This window comes from Falco punctatus, assembly GCF_963210335.1.
Source record: "Falco punctatus genome assembly, chromosome: 8".
NCBI lineage: Eukaryota > Metazoa > Chordata > Aves > Falconiformes > Falconidae > Falco > Falco punctatus.
The window spans coordinates 58,131,426-58,151,599 of NC_137588.1; the positions used below are offsets into that span (position 1 = coordinate 58,131,426).

General features: G+C 43.3%; 1 protein-coding gene and 1 long non-coding RNA gene across 9 annotated transcripts in view; one reads left to right on the forward strand and one right to left on the reverse strand.

Annotated features, from left to right (window-relative positions):
* The first annotated feature begins 226 nt into the window (after positions 1-226).
* NMUR2 (neuromedin U receptor 2) lies at positions 227-11,601 on the forward strand. Its single transcript, XM_080399435.1, has 4 exons — positions 227-3,160; positions 8,097-8,181; positions 9,510-9,635; positions 10,631-11,601. The coding sequence occupies exons 1-4, from the start codon at positions 2,441-2,443 to the stop codon at positions 10,888-10,890; spliced, it is 1,191 nt and encodes a 396-aa protein (XP_080255561.1). The 5' UTR covers positions 227-2,440; the 3' UTR covers positions 10,891-11,601.
* Positions 11,602-11,626: 25 nt separating this feature from the next.
* LOC308068585 overlaps positions 11,627-20,174 on the reverse strand; it is a 169,190-nt gene continuing 160,642 nt past the window's right edge. For 6 of the 8 annotated variants that reach the window (XR_013930012.1, XR_013930013.1, XR_013930014.1 and 3 more), the window contains one exon: positions 11,627-19,996. This is a non-coding gene — a long non-coding RNA (uncharacterized lncRNA). Of the gene's footprint in view, positions 20,083-20,174 lie in introns of all 8 variants that reach the window. The other 2 variants (XR_013930017.1, XR_013930019.1) reach the window with 2 other exon arrangements.

Below are 20,174 nucleotides of genomic sequence, written 5' to 3' on the forward strand. Positions count from 1 at the left end.
GGTTTCCTTTTCTGTAAGATTGAGTTCCAGCTGAACAGACCTCAGGTTTTGTTTTTAGTTTCTTTGTAGAGGTTAATATGAAAGAAGAAAAGTGAAGACCAGTTTGGTAGCTGTTTTAGCAGTGTTTACAGACCACAGTTATGATGCAGTATAGAAAGCAGTGGAACTTACTAGGGGAGGAAAAAGGAGGAAGGGAAAGAAATGAAATATTGAGAGATTATGGGGGTGGGGTGGGGAAGGAAGTCTTTGAAAGTTAAGCAGAGGTACAGAAAGTGTTTAGCCCTGCACAAATTCTCAAATACTTGTCTCCTATTGTGCTCCAAAATCATGAATCTGGGTGTCAGCCTGGCACCCTACTAACGATTCCTCTGTTCCTACCTGCTACACCAACGGCAGGTCAAAATCAAATTCAACATCATTAAAATGCAAAGAATCTTTTTAAGATGAATCCTTAATGAAGGGAGAAATAGGTCAAAAGAGCACACTTTTTGGTCACCGATCCAATAAAACCTTTCAATCTGCTGAACAAAATACCTCTGTGCAATGCTTAAAGAAATGAGTAGGGTTTTTCTGATGAAGATATTTTATGTGCGAGATAATTTCAGCAGACCTGAAAGTCAGCACAAGAGACATGCTTCTGTCTTTTAGTACAGCTGGCGTGGTACTTTCCATGCCTTCAATGTTTTAAACAAATGCACAGTAAGCCTCAGGCTCCACACATGGAATATGCCTCAATGGGACCAAACCTCGGTTCTTCACCTGCTGCTGCTATTTCTGCGGGCGGTCTGTTCTTAGATAAAAAAATACAACAATATTTTTTTCTTGCAAGGTTATTGGACTGCTACTAAACCACAAGATGTTAAGGTGGGAAGGAGTAAAGAAGGCATGATGTGAGCCAGCCTCAGTTCTTCAAGAGTTAGAAAACAGATTTTGTGTGGGATGAGTTTACTGTCTAGCAACTTACAGTGGAGTAGTTTGCATCTTCCTTTAAAAACTTGCTTTTGTCAGGATTTTGAAGGAGATGCCAGCCAAAAGGGCTGTTCTTTTGCTTCTGGATCCTTAAAAATATGCAGTCTTATGTTAGCAGCTAGGGATACTCAGCTAGAGGGTCAGAGAAATGAAGGTGCTTCTTCACATAAATAGCAGACCCAAGGAACTCCTTGCCAAAGGATGCTAGGGATGTAAAAGGTTTACATGGCTTCAAGGAGGACACTGGGCAGGTACTCAAAAGTGAGAGCTAGTGAGAGATACTGGGCAGACAAATTGCACATCAAGCTGACAAAAATTCCCCAAACTAGCCCTCAGCTTCTGCACCTCTTTCATTCCAAACAACTAAACTTTTTATGAATCTCAGAAAATTACATCCCTGCACTTAAAAGCTTTTTTTTTTTTTTTTTTTTTGAGAAATTCAGCAAGAAATCAAGCATTCATAAGGAGTTAAACGATCTGTTTTGACACAGCCATCATCCTTGCAAGATACACATTTTGGCTCAGAAAGTGTGTTTGCAGAATGGTTGTCATTCAGGAAGAAATCAGAGTTTATAAAAATTCATGTAAATCTAGTTCTGGAGGCAATAAATATGTCTTTGGAATAATACAGCGTTCAGAAATATTCCCAAAAGAAAGCTAGCTAAGAATATGGGATCAGATTCCAGCATAACAGGAGAGTGGGAAAATATTTTTATATCAATAAGAAAAGCAATTAAAATCCTATGTCAGATTTCAGGAGAAAAAAGTTACAGTCTTTAAAAAAAAAAAGGCTGAAACGTGATAGTAGCCTAATACCACAAGAATGACTACAAAACCAGGTTGGCTTTCTACGGATCAAACTGTTCCCAAGTACTTGCTGCTGTAGACAACAGCAAGTAAAAATCAGCAGATCTGAAAAATAAAGTCATGCCAGAATTTTATTTTTTCTTTTGCTTGAGGCTCATAACTGGATGTAGCATCAATATAATATTGTAAAATCCTTTGGGACTGAATTTTGGTTTTTGGTTTTTTTTTTTTGTCTGGTTTCTCACCCTCTGACAAGTACAAACAACTTGCAGCTAGTCTCACATCCTATATTTCAGATCTCCAGCTCTCTAAATCCCGCCTTTCTGATTCTCTAAATGCATTTGCCACAGGAGCTGATACAAGTAGCTGGAACCTCTTTTCTTACTCTATAATCTAATGCACTTAGCGAGCCAATGAATATGTGTGAAAGGAGGGGCTTTCTGGCTAAGGGACTCCTTGCAGGGGAACAGCTGTTACAACAGCAAAACCTTAAGGGAAGCCAGGCAAGCACACTCACGCACATCTCTCGGTGGCTTTGTGCATCTAGGTCTGGCAAGACAACACCCCCTGCCCCTTCCTCTTGCTGCAAAAAGTGAGCAAAGTAGCTCAGAGAAAGTTAAAGAAGACTGAATCTCAGTTGTGACACATTTCAGCAGATCCAGTGATGGCCTGGATCAGTAATAGCTCCTGGTTTCACCACCTCGCCCTACAGGAAGAACATTTCAGGAGGTACTTAAACAGCACCGAGGATTACTTGGCCTTCTTGTGTGGGCCCAGGCGGAGCCATCTGTTCTTGCCCATGGCTTTGGTGTACACCCTGATCTTCGTTGTCGGGGTGGTAGGTAACTTCTTAGTTTGCCTGGTAATCCTCAAGCACCGGAGCATGAAGACCCCCACCAATTACTATCTCTTCAGCCTCGCCATCTCAGACCTGCTCGTGCTGCTTTTTGGGATGCCACTGGAAGTCTACGAGATGTGGAGCAACTACCCCTTCTTGTTTGGGCCCATCGGCTGCTATCTGAAGACGGCACTCTTTGAGACAGTCTGTTTTGCTTCCATCCTCAGCGTGACCACAGTCAGCGTGGAGAGATACATTGCTATCCTCCATCCTTTCCGTGCCAAGCTGGAGAGCACTCGCAAGCGTGCCCTGAGGACCATCGTGGTGCTCTGGGTCCTCTCGGTCCTCTTCGCCCTCCCCAACACGGGCACCCATGGCATCATGCTGCAGTATTTCCCCAATGGCACCCTGGTCCCTGGCTCTGCTACCTGCACTGTGGTCATGCCCATGTGGATCTACAACTGTATTGTCCAGATTACTTCTTTTCTCTTCTATGTGCTGCCTATGGGGGTAATAAGTGTGCTGTACTATCTGATGGGGCTGAGAGTAAGTCCTACTCTGGCTGCTCAGTGTTTCCTTAGCTCATCCTTGTGTGTTTGTGTCTGTATGTGCCTTTTAAGTGATTGCACCCTTTTCTTGCCCATTTGTTTCCCCCCCAAAAAGCAGAAGTATTTAAAACCTCTGAAAGCAGATGATCCAACTTCTTGGTGTAATCCCATTCTGAAATTAATTTAGCTATGATGGGGAATAATTTACCCCAATCTTTTTTTAAATCTTGCCATTACTGCTGCTCACGTTTGAGTGTAACTTAAATGTCCGAGTCTGGAGATTGAATCCAGCCTCTCAGAGATTTGCACCTTTGCAGCAGGGACTAAAAGAAAATAGACCAAAAGGAAAATGTGGAAAAAAAAAAATAAAAGAGCAGGCTAGTGATTGAATCTTGGGTATTATTTGTTTTCCCCTCTTCTTGTGACTGTGGAATTTCCATTGCATTACTTTATTTTCCTCCTTCCCTGGAGATGATTATAATAATCCGTTGTTAAAACTCACAAAGCTGTCATAAACTGAAATGTTAGCTTATTGCTACAGCTAGCAAATTCAGCAGTGATTTCTTTAAGTAACTATGGCATAGTTTCACCATCGATTAAGGCTACCTTAGAGTTCATATTCATTCTCTCTTCAGAAAGTGAGACTAGTTTTACCAAGGATTCATCATTTAAATGCATGGATGAAATAACCAGTATCACAGTATTACAAAACTATGTAGCACAACACTGAAATGAACTGCTAATCATAGCATTTTGATGACTTTTTTTCTTCTGGTACATTATATGTACTTTGAAAATATAAAACCTATCTCATAGCACTGAATATAACCTGAAGTTTAAAAAGCTGTGTCTGATCTTATAGCAAGACAGGGATGCAATATGCTAGTAGAGACAAATGAACTCACCGAATAACGTGCAAAAAATTCAGCCAACATCTGCCTTTGGTGTATGTATCGTTTTGTTGTGCTGGCTGATATTTACTGTTATCTGAAACTATAAAGAAGCAATTTTTCCTTACCCAGGAAAAGCTACAAGGATTAACTGCCATAAAACTGTAACACACAGCAGATCTTCAAAGCAATGAATGGGTTAAATTATCCCCACTGCCCAGCAGCTGTTGTGGGGTCTTTACACAGTTTCACTGAAAATTTTGCAAAATAAGACTGGAAGGGAGGAAAAACTGCTAAAAACATAGCCGTTATAAAGAGAGAAAGATAAATCCCTGAACTAATAAAAGAAGTCCTGAAGACTGCAATAACTTCCATTTGTGGCAGCAGATATTCCTAATCCCCATCCCAGAGGAGAAACTAGGTACCAGCCGAGGGCTGCCCCCCCAGGACTTCTGTATATTCACCAATATGCTCAAGCTGTTTTCCTAAGGGCTGCAATGTTCATCATTTATGCCTCTGCTTTTCTGTATGTTCAACTCAGACTTTCAAATTTTAAACAACACCATCCATCCTGAGTATATCTGCATCATGCTCCAAACTGCACTAGGGAAGGTAATTTCATTTTTTCAACAGAAAGAAGAGTCTTGTATATATATATGATTTTTCAAGAGAAGACACTTTTTATCTACTCACAAGAAAATCTATGAAGCTTCAGCAATGCTCCAGAGTCTCCTGAGTGTCACATATTGTTCATAGATTGTAGTGAAAAAGCTCAGCATTGATCCAAAGGTTGTACAGCAGCTCAAATTCAGCAAACAGAGACATAGCCTTTCCAAGTCCAGGCTTCATGGAGAAGGCATTTCTTCACCAAAGTTTCTCTCTCAAGCTTTGCCAGTACTCAGGAGAGCCTCAGGATGCAGTACAGAAGGAAACCTGTGACATATTTAAGCACCTGTGAGAAGGTAGTAAACATGGGTCATATGGTAGCTGAGTTAATTTTTAATTAAATCCCTTGTAAAAAGGAAAAAAATTGTCTTCCACTGGGAAATTTATTGCTAACAGACCCATTAGGCTGATTACCTCATGATCAATTACTTCATGACCTACTTGGTTATAATTTTAAGGCCTGATGTTTTAATACTACACCGGCATGGTCAGTAGGTAATTCCAGCATTAGTGAAAGAAGAGGACCCTGATGATTACACTGTAATTAGGCTTGATTGTGGAAGCTTCCTGCTGCCTCTTTCATGAGCACACACATCACCACAGGTGCCTTCAGGACCAATCCCCCAGTCAGCCAGGCTCTTCTTTAAACTCAGTTCAGCTGTTGGGCTACTGGTTGCAACCTATAACCAAAAAATTGAGGAGGAAGAGGAGAGAGGGAAATGACAGCCCTGGAGAGGGCTGCTTGTCGGAATTAACCCCTGCAGCACTGATAGGGATGGGGTGGCATTGCCTGGGAAGAAGGCTGTGTTGCAGCAGGATTCAGTGCAAGGTCCCTGTCCATTTCATTCAAACTGATCTCTAAAAGGACACAGGGGTAGGTGGTTATCACTGGTTGTCTAAAAGTCAGATTCTATTTAATGAGGATTTTTGACAGTGAATGGAGTGGAGAGTCCAAAGACTTATTCATCCCACCTCAGATATCTTTGAGGGAATCTAGATGATCAGGTGGGACTAGACTGACCTCAGGCAGGACAATTCTTCTGCTAAGAGCCCAGCCCTCATCTTGGTGTCGCTTCCCCGCAGTAACACATTGGACACCTCGATAATTTTGACTCCAGCTGTCTTTGAACCAAGACAACTTACCCTTGCCAATGCACAGCTGCTCCAGATGTAACATCAAATTCTCCTTTATGCCCTAAATGCCCAGTTGTTAAAACCAGGATCATCTGTGGACGGTGACTGCCTTTAGCTGATTTCTGCAAAGCCCGGCACACAACGTGGAGGTGGTTCAGCAAACCTAACACAGATTCCTTCGCAATGGGGAGCTAAGAGCAGCCAGGCGGCAACGTCTTCAGCCTGATCACTGAAACAGGCAGGGCGGCATGCTGTAGCACCAGCCATGTGTGTTTTAAATATCAATTTTTCCATCAGCTGCAGAGAAAGTTGGGTCACTACTTGTGTCAGGCAGGCCAAGCAGCTTACAGAAGACAGCTCTGCTTTTGCTGAGTGGCCTCACTAGTTTGCCTGGGGATAGGTGAGGCCCTAATTTCACCCTGCCCTTTGATTTCTAGTATGAAATGCTGCAGCTAATAAATATGTGGAGGGAGAATCCAATTTTCAGCTTCTTGCTCCAGACACTTTTAATTCTTTTGCAGTGAATTGGTAACATTCATCTCCAGGCAACCCTACATAGCCTCAATACATCCACAGTGATGTAAAATTAACCACTGCCTTGGCTGAAGTGCTCCCTCTGTCAAGCCATTGGCATGAACTCAAGTTACAACCTGTGCCGCGGACCCATTCCTTTTTTGCTTTTTTCTTTTTTTTTTTTCCCTTCCCCTGTGTCATAACTCATTGTTTTATTAAATTGCAACTGCTGATTTATTCTTACTAGTTATACTTCCACCCATTATCACTTGAGGCTAAAAAGGAGCCTTATAACATCATCAAAATGACAGGAGGAAGGTGAAAAATAAAGATACATGTGTCCCTGGTTTATTACAGCATCAGAGTACTGTATTCTCCAAGGCTTTGGAATATGCCTAGAACAGATTACTGCTGAGACTGAAAACCACTGAAGGGAAACTCAGGGTTTTAATCAATCTGAGTAGACATTTATTGCTAGATGTGTTTCAAATCAACTGAGTCTCTTCCTTAAGTAACGGTGGCTATGACAAAAAGTTACAAAGGGAATAACGTAATACATGAGAGGCTGAATTGCACTATAATTGAATATAATTTGATTTACACGTGTTTCCCTTTTATGGGTTTTATGAGTAAATAGAAGACTGAAAGAAGGTCTCATTTGATCATCCTTAAAGGGAAGTATTGTTAATCAAAAATCAGGAAGTAAAGTCATAGTGTAGAAGGCAAAAGAAAATGGCACAACTAGCATTTTTCACAAGATCTTTATAAATACAGATTGATTTCTATCTTTTCCCTCATTCCTGATATTCCTTCCCATGTAATTAAAAGGTTTGTTTCCAATTTCTCTCAGCTGACAAAAGCATCACTCCAAATGTGTTGGCTAATCAGAAGTTCCCACTTCAGGAAGCTGCATCCAATTATGCACTCTCCATAGATGATTCCTTTTATAATCAAAGCAATTGTCCTGATTATCTAGACTTGGTCTTTTCATCACCAAAGCACGGGTAGTCTCGCCATAAGCATATTAGGGAAGCACTTCAGGGAAGATCAGATTATTATTCTTTATGTCCATTTTTTAGAGGTCCAGGAAAATCTACTGGAGAAAATACACCCCCACCTTGTTGTGAGTGAGCAGTATGTGGCTGAATCTGTGCAGAGGTGCACACTGGCTGGCTGCAAGAGAGCATATATGGGGGTTGTTCATTAGATGGATTGAATATCAAGTAGTCCAAACACTCAGGCCACAAAACAAACTCCCTTGAATTCTACAGGAATTTTTCCAGTGATTACAGCTGTGTTTCACTGAGGCTTCTGTGGTTATTTTTTGGATCATTGGTTTGTGCTTAATTGTGGGGAACCCTTTTAGGAAAATAAACAAACAATATTTTGCTAGAAAAGAAAATAATGCCTAGCAAAATACTGTTGAAATTGAACACAAACTGTGAACCAAATATTGACTCATTGAGAAGGGACAAGTGGGGAACTGAAATACAAAACTGCTGTAAATATGCAGTCTCAGATGCATAAAATCTGCAGATTGTTTTGAACCTAAACCTTCAATGTTTCCCTAGACTGAAACTGAAATTTAAATGTAGATTTTTTTCAGTGAATCCTGAGCTGCCTCAAACTTTGCCTTCTCAAAATACAGCTATCAAAATTTAAAACAGGCTATGTCTGGTGGGGATGTTTTCTGCTGTCTAAGTTCTCCTTTTGTTTCCCTCCTTTTGCCAGTTGAAAGGAGACAAATCTTTGGAAGTGGAGGAAACGGCTGTGAATGTTCAGAGACCGTCCAGGAAATCAGTCACCAAGATGTTGTGTAAGTAGTGAGTCCTTCTGTGTTTTATTTACCATGGACAAGAGGGTGACCAGCTCCTGAAGGGTATCAGGCAAATTCACTGGATACAAGAGTTATAAGATGAACAGCTGTGATTATTTCTTTTTTTTTTTTTTTAAAAAAAAAGGCTTCTTGCTGTTTCATCTGGACTTAGAGGGTATGGGAATGAAAGACCAGGAATAACTACCAAAAAACTCAGAAGGCAAATTTTCCTCCCCAGCACGAGAGGAGTGGAGCACGAGAGCACACGTATGTGGCAGATGCTTGCATGGCAATTCTCTAATATCCCTCACTCCAAACCTGGCTGTTGCAGCCCCCCAGGGAGGACCCCCCTTTTTCAGAGTGCAAATAGTCCATCCTGTACATTTTTAAAGGATGTACACCTGTTTTGCATCACACTTCAAGCACGAACAGGAAGGTCCTGCCAAACCACATACATCACCTACTGATGAGTTAGACTTAGACTGCTTACTTAGACCTCCCCAAGAAAAAAGAGGACCTAGGCAGACTTGCACATTGTGCAGCATTGGAGAGAATTTGTGCTCCAACCACCTGGAAAGTGGTCACCCCACTTCCTAATTTAAGGCTGTCTTTCAAATAAAGAACACCTCACTACAGAGATGGTGTTTATGCAGGAAACATAAATCACCTTCACTATTCCCTGCAAGAACATTATTCTTTTAGGCAGCTTAAGTCACCAGCTGAACTAGGAAATTTTACTTTGGAGCCAGACTGATTTTCTGTGCCCCGTGACTGTGACCGGAGATATTCATAGGACCCAACTCTGGAATGGATTTGCCAGAACACCTGACTAAAGGCAGCACAGGCCAAGCTGTGCACAGAGCTTTCTTTCATCCTGTACAGTGTACCCAGACAGACTTACCATCAGTGCATGGTTCCTATGGCCTTATCCTGCTATGTGATGTACAAATAGTGTGCAGATGAAATTAATCCCAAGGCATAATGGAGACAATATGTCCCAGGTACCACAGATGAATCCAGATGTCTCACTGGCAGTTTCTTCTTTAGGCTCTGTACGTGCCACAGCATTACCTGGTTGTCACCTGCTTGGTTTGAATGTCATTACGTGTGTATGCCTTGAGTTATCCAACACAGAAGTCAGTGGAAAGTTTCTTCTTTTAGCTGGTAATGGCAAGACAGAAAGGATGGGTAAAGTTTTGAAACAATGAATAAAATTTGTATATTTAGTTTTTCGTACAGCTTTCTGAACTATCTCTGCTCTGTGCAGGCTACTGAACCATATCCTTCTATAACTGACTTGTTTTTCTGCTCCTCTTTCTCTGTGTTAGTTGTCCTTGTGATGGTTTTTGCTATCTGCTGGGCTCCATTCCATATAGATCGACTTTTCTTCAGCTTTGTTGTGGAATGGACTGAGCCTCTGGCTAATATATTCAACTTAATTCATGTGGTGTCAGGTAAAGCTTTCTTCCTCCCCTTGCTAGCAAAGGGGCTGACAAGATCACATTTATGAGTGGTTTACTTGAAATATGTAGTCATCTATTTTGTAGGTGACACGAGACATGCATGGAAAAGCTTCTTGTGATTTGGTGCAGTGATAAGAACTGTGCCTGAAATAAAACCTGCACACAAGTTCTTGCAGCTTTCAAGCTCTGGGCATGTTGTCCTGTACAGTTGCCTGAATATTCACAAAGAAGCGGGGGGGGGGGGGGGGGGGGGGAGCGGGAAGGATCTCATGCATCATTACCAGCTGCTTTTCCTTCTTGCGAACGTTCAGAAATGAAGTCTGCTGTTGTTCAGCTGCTTTTAATGACTGCACAACAGCAGGCATCATCCTCCAGACGGTTTCTGAGGCAAATGGGAAACCTTACCAAATGGCAAGGCAAAAGACTTACATACTGCTCAGAACCGGGTGATAAAACCAAATGTTTATGGCCCTGCCAACCATAAAATGAAGGCTTTTTCAAAGAGGAATCTTATTTTCAGTCTGCCATGGGAAAACACTGAATGTGGCCATTAGGCAGCTCAGACAAATCCAATCTCACGCAGTTGTCCTGGTGTGTTGTGAGAAATCAGCTCCTCTCGGCTGGAAGTTCTCCTCTGACAGCTTTGATGGGGGCACCAGCTGTGCAAGTCCTGCTGTGGGGATAAGGGCTGTGCTGGAGGCAGGTCAGCACAGCTCAAGAGAGAGCTGGTTCCTGAACAGCTGGAGATAGTGAGCTCCACTCTCTCCAGCTTTGCTTTCCTTGTGAGCTGCAGTGCCTGAGCTAGCCTTGGTGAGACATCCCTCTGCCTGTGCCAGCCAGGCAGCAGGCAGCGCTCTGCTGTCGCTGCTGCCACCCTTGCACCCAAGCCTGGTGGAACAGTGTAGGCAACGAAGAGACATTCCTCTCCTGAGATCATTTCACACCCAAACGAGCTCTTTCTCCTTTTCCCACCCTTGTTCTCTTAGGTGTCTTCTTCTATCTGAGCTCTGCTGCAAACCCCATCATTTACAATCTCTTGTCCCAGCGCTTCAGGATGGCTTTCCTCAGTGTGATTTCTCCTTGCTGCAAGCACTGGACCCCAAAACATCCCACTAGCAAGATTTCTGCCCAGCAGAGCGTCTTCGTGGTTGAGGACCACAATCTCATGGACTCTGCTGAAGACACAAGTCTCCCTGCCACACACAGGACATCTGTCAGCAGCTCTCAGCTCTGCACTGGGCTGTGACTTTCCATGTTGTGATCCAGGTGAGGCAGAAGTTAATGAAAATTACTTTAAGAAACAAAAAGGGAAGAGACCCTCCTGAAAGGCTGATTTTAGCAAGGAAAGTTTACAGAGGGGTCTTGAATGAATGAACCAGGAGACTGTAATTAGCAGGTGATTGAGAAGCATTGTATTACCCTCAGGCTAATAGGAGGACTGGAAATCTCAGTTTACTGAGTATAAACTATGCCAGCAAAGAGCTGCTTTAAAAAAATTAGGCACATTCACAATGCTACCAGCAAAGGAGGGAGACACAGCTTGTCTTACTTAAACATCAGATTTCACTTAGTTTCAAATAGGGCAGCTTGCCGTCCAAGCCTTGTCTACCCACTTCCAGCTTTAGGTAAGCCAGTCCCACTTCTCTCTCCTACAGCCTTCTCCAGATGCGGCTGTTGCAAACCCCTCTTGCCAAAGTGAGCGAGTAGGCATGAACAAGCACTGCTCTGAGCTGGAATGATAAACATCAGACACCAACAACAGCTATTTCTAGGTCAGAAGAGCCAGGGAGCCAATAATTATAAAATAAATGTAAAGCAAACTTCTGCTTTCTGAGCTAGGTAAAGATTCAGATGGAGGTTGGTGATTAATGCCTTGAATCACTTCGTCAAAAAATCTACGCTTTAGTGGGTTATTTTTAACAAGTCTCAAAGTCACTGCCGTAGCTCCTCATACTGTGTCTGCCAACAGTTTACTCAAACTATGCCAGCAAAGAGCTGCTTTAAAAAAATTAGGCACATTCACAATGCTACCAGCAAAGGAGGGAGACACAGCTTGTCTTACTTAAACATCAGATTTCACTTAGTTTCAAATAGGGCAGCTTGCCGTCCAAGCCTTGTCTACCCACTTCCAGCTTTAGGTAAGCCAGTCCCACTTCTCTCTCCTACAGCCTTCTCCAGATGCGGCTGTTGCAAACCCCTCTTGCCAAAGTGAGCGAGTAGGCATGAACAAGCACTGCTCTGAGCTGGAATGATAAACATCAGACACCAACAACAGCTATTTCTAGGTCAGAAGAGCCAGGGAGCCAATAATTATAAAATAAATGTAAAGCAAACTTCTGCTTTCTGAGCTAGGTAAAGATTCAGATGGAGGTTGGTGATTAATGCCTTGAATCACTTCGTCAAAAAATCTACGCTTTAGTGGGTTATTTTTAACAAGTCTCAAAGTCACTGCCGTAGCTCCTCATACTGTGTCTGCCAATATCTACACAGTGCTGAAACGGCACACGCATGCCACAGATCCTGGGGGCTGAGGGTGTTCCTGGTGGGACTCAAAATGCGGCTGGTGAGGGGTATCTGCCCAGGGAATGTGGAAAGTCTGCAGCCTTTGTGGGCTTATCCTGTGCATCAGAGAGTTTTATTTCTGCCCATCTGCCTGAACGGAGTCTGACTGTACATATGGACTGTGGTGGGTCCCTGCTGTGCCCCACGTCCTGCAGTTTGCAAGAACTTATCATTGCTTGAACTTCAGATACTTACACGTTGTCTCAGCCAGTGAAGCCTTGTGATTGTGCTCCAGCAGGCTTCACACCTGCCCATTCCAGATAGATTGCAGAAGTCAAGAGATCTATGTGGGGTGAGTAACCACCAGGAAACAGCCTGGACAGCTTTGACAACACATGGAATTGGGACAAACCTGCAGGGTCAGAGAAGCTGATACAAAGGCAATAAAAAAGGGAGTTTTGCAGTGATATTGCATGTACTGGATAAAGGTGTTGCCACAAAGCATGTTATAAGGTCTGAGAAACTCATCTGCATTCCAATCATGCAAGCAGATCCTGAAGACAATATACTTACATCCAAGCGGATGAGTTCCTGAGCTCCACTGACTGCGGGGTCAGGACCCTGTAGAGTTTTGTAAAAAGGAGGTTGGAGTGAATCTGTTATGTGACAAAGAATCTTACAAACCTCTGTGTCCCATGTTCCAAATCCTTTTCGTTGTGTTTCAGAGAAACGTCTCCCTTGTGCATCATGACACAGTGCTAAGTTTACCCACCGCACTGGGCTGAAGCTTGCCACACACAGCCACAAAAAATCATCTCATGTGTGTCACTGGGGGGCTGGGACTTACGTAGTCAGAGTACACAGAATTGTCGTAACAAATAAAACATTAATTCCTGAAAGACGGTACACTGTATGCATAAAGGCTTATGGTCACTGGGGAGATGGACGATGTTTCCCACTGCAGGAGGACAGGGTTGTACTCCTGCTACAATGGGCTCTTACCTTGTTTATCCTGAAATTTTCTGTTTTGCCTCTTGCTGTGGGACTCCTGGCTGAGGCGAGACCTGGGGGGCTCAGAGCAGCTATGAGTCACCTTGTGCCGCAGCATAAGGGGAATTTTAACCCATGTTTTCTGAGCCACCTGTTTTACCAGCTGCAATCTTGAGAAACAAACCCTGGAGAGAAAAGGCAGTTCCTGCTCCCTGAAGACACAGCTGAAATACTTTGCCACCCCCAAGTGGACACTCGAGTTTTATCAGTGACACTTACATTTCTAACCAGTTTAGTATTATCATTTTTCCCTCCACCAGGCATTAAAGCACGTTTCCCCTCTGGACTTGCCGCGCCGGCGGTGCCTTTCTGCCTGCGCGCTGCCCAGGGCCCTGCGCAGGGCACCGAGCTCTGGGCTCCCACTGAGGGGCTGGGGACCACCTGGGCAGAGGCTGGGCAGGATTTCCTCCCTCCCCCTGTGCATCACTTGTGCAACTCCCTAACAGAGCTCAGGGGGTTATCCTCCTTTATCCCAGAGCTGTGCCACTGCAAGTGTGTCCTCTCTGCCATCATAGGCACCCGGGCAAAGCAGCGAGGAGACAGTACAGTTTGACATAGTCACACATCCACCGTACGATGGAGACATTCCTCTGTAAGATTTTCTGGCTCTCTGGATGCATCTTATGCATTTAGAACCAGACAGAGTCTTGTGTTGGTGCATGGAGAGCCATGCATGAGTGATGCTGCTCTCTTCTCCTTCCTTCATGGGACAATTGCAAGCTCAGCTGCAAAGCTCAGGGCTGTTAAATGCATCTCTTGACTTGCAGTTGAGCACACAGACCTGCAGTCAGGATTGGAATGTGAAGCTGTAGGGTGAAGATTTTGTGTGATCTTAAACAAAACAGCCAAATTTTTCTTACTAGGGAAGACAAAGGGTTTTCTGAGGAAGGAGAAGGCAGGGTGGAAGGGCAGGGAAGTGTGCATGGATGGGGAAATTTTGGAACAGAAATAGTTAGAAGCAAATGACCAGGAACTCACCTCCGGTTCTGAAATAACTTTTTTTTTTTTTTTTTTTTTGGTCCTAAAAGCAGTTTTTATCACATTTAATTTGACATCCATCTAAAAAGTGACACTGATAACCAAAAATTACTCAGCTTTTTTGGACAAATGTCAAAAGCAAAGCTGAAAACGTTTAGTCCTGCACTAAGTCAAACTTTCTCTGAAAGTGTTATTGGGAGAGAAATGTCAAAGGTCTTCTACATTATGCAGTGAAAAAAATGTGGGCTGGCTTGAGGTTGAGTGCTCTGAGTTCAGTTCTCTGGTTCCCTGTGACAGCACAGCTCAGTACCCCTTCGTTCTTGAGGGGGGTGGGGGGTGGGGGTGTCTGTAGAAAGTAGTCAATGCACTTTATACCTAAAGTGTAGTCAATGTCCGCTGGAGGCTTTGAGGCTTTTCTTCCCAAAAGGTCAGTGCTTGTGTTATTTTATCACTCTGTTCTGATATTTACCTGGCTGAATTTTGGAGCTGGATCCAAATACAAAAATACTGGGAAGATGGATAGAGATGTCATGAAAGCTGATGATATTCCTTTATTTATACAGTTAGCAGCTTTCATAGCCAAGTGCTGAAAAACGTTGGCAACTGGCTAGAGAAAAGCTCCTCTTGCAAGAAAACAGAGAACTTATTTTCCCTCAAAGTGATAGAAATGTATTTATTTGAAGTCAAGCGTGACTTTCTAGACAGAACTGTCTATTGATTTATTTCTCTGCTTCTGTTTCCTTCTGGGAAGTGTGTGAGTAGATAATGTGGAGCACTGGGGCAATGCTCCAGCATGGTGAGCAAAACATGGACAGTTTGAAATGTGTTGCAAGGAAGCACTTAAAGGAGAGAAGAACTGTTTGCATTACCAATGAGTGGTGCTCAGATCTAACACCAGGTTCAGTACTGGAAAAAAACACTATGACAGCAAGTGGACAACTCCGTTTCAGTTTATCTGAAGAGGTTTTGGACACTACTGTGTTTTGAAGTGTTAAAACTATGGCTTATCAGTAAAACTAAATGTTCAGCTGCAGAGCTGCTTATATGTATTTGTGTGTAACATGAAAATAAATACACTAGAGTCTCTCTTCCTATGTCTGGTCCACTCTTTAGCAATCGTGCTTCTCATTTCTCCCTCTGATTTCATATGAGTAGCAGAAGATGGGGATCCCCTGGTTGTTCAGTCAGCACCAAGTGCAGGACACTAAGGACTTACTAGAAATCACAGTACTTTGAAAAAGAAGAAAAAAAAAAAAAAAAAAGCAGATTATTTCAGCTGGTATACATGCATGAAAATACAGCATTAATCCCCGTGTGGTTTACTGCATCCAAGTGCTCTGCATGACCGCTTCTTCAGGAGGCAAGAGTAAAAACTGGGCAGCATGGTTGCCATAGCCAGGAGAAGGTCTCAAACCAAAAAGTGTTGCTTCCCAGGCTGTGTAACAGCCAGGTCCGCTCTCCCCCTCTTTTTTTCCACAGTCGTTTGCCTCATTTTCTCTGCTGTTCAGTATGATACTTGCTAGGGTTTTCCCCACTGAGGTTTGTTCCACTGACTAGCAAATGGCTGAGCTGTAGCATTTCCATATCAAATGGATATTAAAGTAAGGAAAAATATGGTAACAAAACCAGAACAATAATCTGGACTTTCTCTTTCTACAATAAACCCAGGAGGAATAAGGGGAAAGGACAGGAAATCAAACAATCAGAAACTCTTGCAAGGATTAAAAGTTGGGTTTCGAATTTTGCTCAAGCTGATGCAAGGACGACAAATGTCCATCAGAGTAAGCTGGGGATAAAAGATTTTGAAAAGAAACTCTGCAGAGGGTTGCCCAATTCGGGCCTTGCAGATTTCCCTGATGGGAAAATAAATGCTTCTGAGGCTGTTAGGGTAGATCACAAGCAATAAAGGTTCATGCACCAAAAGCCAGTGACCATCTTGTGCATCATTCAGGACTGGTTTCCCTGACTTGATGAAAAGGAATTTGCCATGTGTGAAATAAGCATGGACCATAATGTAAGAACCTCACCTGGTCAAGGGTTGCTGATTTTCTTCCATATTTCTTTCCATTTCATATTTTGGCTAGTCGGTAGCCTGCTCTGGTCATAACCCAGACACAGGGGCAGGGAGCTAAGCTCATGTGCCACCAGAAGTGGAAGACTCTGTTACTGTCTAGACTTTGTGAAACCTTGAAGAGTTCCAGCTGTTGTTTTTAAGGCAAATTACCTTAAATACACTTAATTTTTAAAGAAGGGTTGATTTTAGGAGTCTGGAAGCTGTTGGAATAATTTGCTTCCCACTAGGATAGCTAATTCATGAATGAAATACTGAAGGCTCTATTTTAAAAGCCCAAATAACTTCTTTCATACATCCTCAGTTTCTACTATGCTGTGAGTGCAGCTAAGCTCATTCCCAGAGGAACAAAGTTTTGTTTGCTTTTTTGGCTAGAAGTGGGTTTTTCAAAAGACCCTTAGACTCAGATGTCTACAACATGAAGATCTCCATCAGAGGTCATATGGATTCCATTTATAAGGAATGTGAGGAGGAAAGAAAAGCTGTGCTAAAACCAACTCAGCTGACTTATTTCAGTCATCTAATTTAGGTGTTTTGCAGGTAGTTTTTATACATACTATTAACATATACATATTTTATACATATGCAGTTGAAAAACATAGCTAGACAACTAGGTACAGGTTACCTTGGAATGCTGTATGTTCCTTGTTGCAGAGCAGTTATGTTTGTCAGTCCCTTTCAATTCATTTAATTTCTTTAAAACCCAAGAGACTCCCTTAGAAATGACTCACTAGGAAAATCATGCTCCAAATGAGCAAAACAAATGGCTAACAATTAATTCACCCTAAAACACTGGGAGAACAGCATCTTCAGGGGTTCACTTACCATTTTGCTCATTGATCTGGGGGTGGTGCCTCTGGGACACTTGGCCCATGCTCTCACAAGGTGGGAAATTCAAACAAAGCTTTACCATTTGTAGGGTTTGCAGCATTTGGTTGCAAGCTTGCAGTTTTCCTTCCCTTCCGTAGGAGCTGGTGAGGGCAGGAAAGGTACCTATCCTGCCACAGAATGTGCTGAATAGCTGCCTGAACTCAATGGAAGAGCTCCAAAGAGAAGTTTTTTTCATGCTGCTGTTGATTGCAGTGCAGGTGGGTTGGGCAGGACTGAGCAACTGCAGCAAAAAACTACAAGAGTCACAGTTTCGGGAAATAGAAGAACTCCCCAGCCTTTACATGAGGAAGGAAATAAAACACTAACACAGGGACTTGGAGGTATAGTTATTGTTTATTTAACCATATACAGACTGGAGTTTCCGTTGGTTGGATTGGTGCTAAGGAAATATTACATGTGGAGGGGGCTTTGAATGTGAACGAACTCTACTAATACCACAAACCTCAGCTCCCCCAAGACCTGCACCACTGTTTCTTCCCAGCTCAAGTTACCTGATCATGCAGAAAAACAGACCACAGAAACAGAAACACATGCAAATTTACATTGCAGTAGCAATGGCAGGACCCTCCACTGGGACTTGGACACATAGAGCACAAAGTAGTGTAACAAGGAACCATTCCTCAGCTGCTCAGCAGTAACCTTCTACCTCCCTGGCCTTAGCTTAAAATAATGCAAATCAGTTTGTGTTCCTGCATACAACCAAGATGAACAGGCAGTTGACAATGGTCCAGTTGCATCTAGTTTGCTTACGTATCTCAGCCCCAACACAAGGGGCTGTTGTGTGAAGTTCTCTCTCTGCACATATAACAAGAAACAGTCCCTTAGCTGGGTCTGACGTGGCAGCCTAACAATTCCCAGTAAACCTAGTACATTACTCCAAGAGGCAGCAATGACTGCCATACATGATTCAGCCTTAGCACACTACACTTTTTTACAGTGTGTCTTGTATTAAGAGCAAAGAGCACTCATACAAGTGTTAGCCTCAGTCGGGTTGCTTCAGGTCTCATTTCTTCCCCTATCTCCCCTCCCATGAGGAACAGGTATATTGAAGAATCCTCTCCCCACCATCTATCCTGTCTTTTTGCTGCTAAGCAATTCCACTGAGGATTGAGTCTTTTTCCCTGCAACTTTATTTGCCAGCTTTCACACGTATTTGTATTCCAGTCCCGATTTCAATTACCTGGCTAACCTTTTCAATTTTCACAGAGAGTGAGAATCAGAAAACAGCAGGTTCTTTATTACAGCTCACACTGGCAGGGAATGTTTTGCCCCCCTTCCCTCCCCCATGTTTGCAGGAAAGCTCTGTCAAATTCAAACAAACTCATTGATCATAACTTGTCTATTTACTTATGCTTTGCAGACTGTTAAGTATTCTGCTCCCTTCGGCAGACCTCTTTTCCATCCTCCTTTTGGCTTGAACAGGCTGTATTTTATAGCATTTCTAAAAGCCAAGGAGAAACAGTCTTAAGTCTTCACCCTGATGCTTGACTCCAGTGGGAACACTCACCAGGGTCAAATGCTGAAGAAAATAAAAGCCTTGTCCTTCGAGAGGGGCTATTTGCTCATCTTTGATAAGCAAGACATGGTGGTCTTATTTACACATCTCAGAGCACTTCCCAGTAGAGGCTCAGGGCACTGGAAGGGTTCCCTGAGACCAGCAGGCAAGTCAGGCAGCAGGCACCCTCTGCTGATCCCAAAGCCACTGCTCTGCCACTAAACTGTACTGGCCACAACTGTCACCTGCATAAGAAATAATTTTTCTCCTCCTTTTTGCCTTCCTCAGTTCTCCAAGTCATACCTCTCTTCTTATCTCCTTCATTATTTTGAGCCTTTATATAGCAATCACCACGCCTGTGCTCTGTCTGCCCCATCACTCAACCATCCAGCTCCTAAAAACATTTTATTTGATTGGGCAGGGGGGAGGATTTAGGGCAATAGATCTGTTTCTTAGCAACACCTTCCCCTCTTTCTTAATCTTCTTTTGTTATTTCCAGCTCATTATCTTTGCCCATGTTCAACTCCAAATTAACTTAATTACAGACAGATTTCATATCTCTCTAAGCCAGAAGGGGCACTTGTAAAACATCCCTCCAGTCAATAGCAAATGGGGGCCCTGGCCTATGCTAAGCAGGCTTTGGGAAAGGCAGCTCGGCTCGGTCTGTCCTGCTCCCTCCAGACCCCTCTCCCAGCTGCTCACAGCTCCTGCCTTTCCTTTGAGCTGCTTTTAAGTGGGGCATTTTGTCTATCCATTTTGCAGCCTCTCCAAGTTCATCACAACCATTGAGGTCCACAATGGATGTCTGTAGAAATTGCCAGGTGAGTGCTGAGAAGATGCCAAGGGCACTGCAATCTTTCCACCTCCTCTTGCCGTATTCAGATAGGTGGAAAGTGCCCAGGTTCAAAGTCTATGCCTGGTGGAAACTGCCCTGGGTGCAAACCTGAGCTAAACCTGAGACATAGTGAGTCTCAACATAGGAGGTACCCAGTCCAGGATAACCTCCTGTTAGTTACACATTTGGTAGGCCAAAGATGTCTTTTGGTTAATGTAGCTCTGGTTGCCCCAAAGCCATACACTGATGATAGCTGTCTCTTGAAAATCCCCTCTGAGATAAAAATGCACTAACTGGACTAGATCATCCCTCATACTTCATCCTCTCCTTAGCCTGTGATAACAGGTTTGCTTTGGAAATCAGGAGGATCTATCTCTAGCACCTGATGGGTTTCTCACCTTCTAGTAGGTAAGGTTGCACCTTCTGCTGGAGGTCAGGTAGCTATTACCCAGCCAGGACAGCTCTTCCTAGGTCCGTCAGGTTTTGTCATGGTGTCAGTGACTCCTCACCGGTAGAAGCAGGATGCTGCTCTGAGGAGAACGAGGAGAGATCTGTATTCACACACTGGGGAGAGGTCAGCCACCGACAGAATTCTATTGAGGGCATATGAAGCCACCTATAAAGACATAGGGGAGGGGGAACTAAACTCCCACCAGCAATATAAAAGGCAGGGGTGGGTTTGTGGCAGTTGTGAGAGGAATCAGAGAC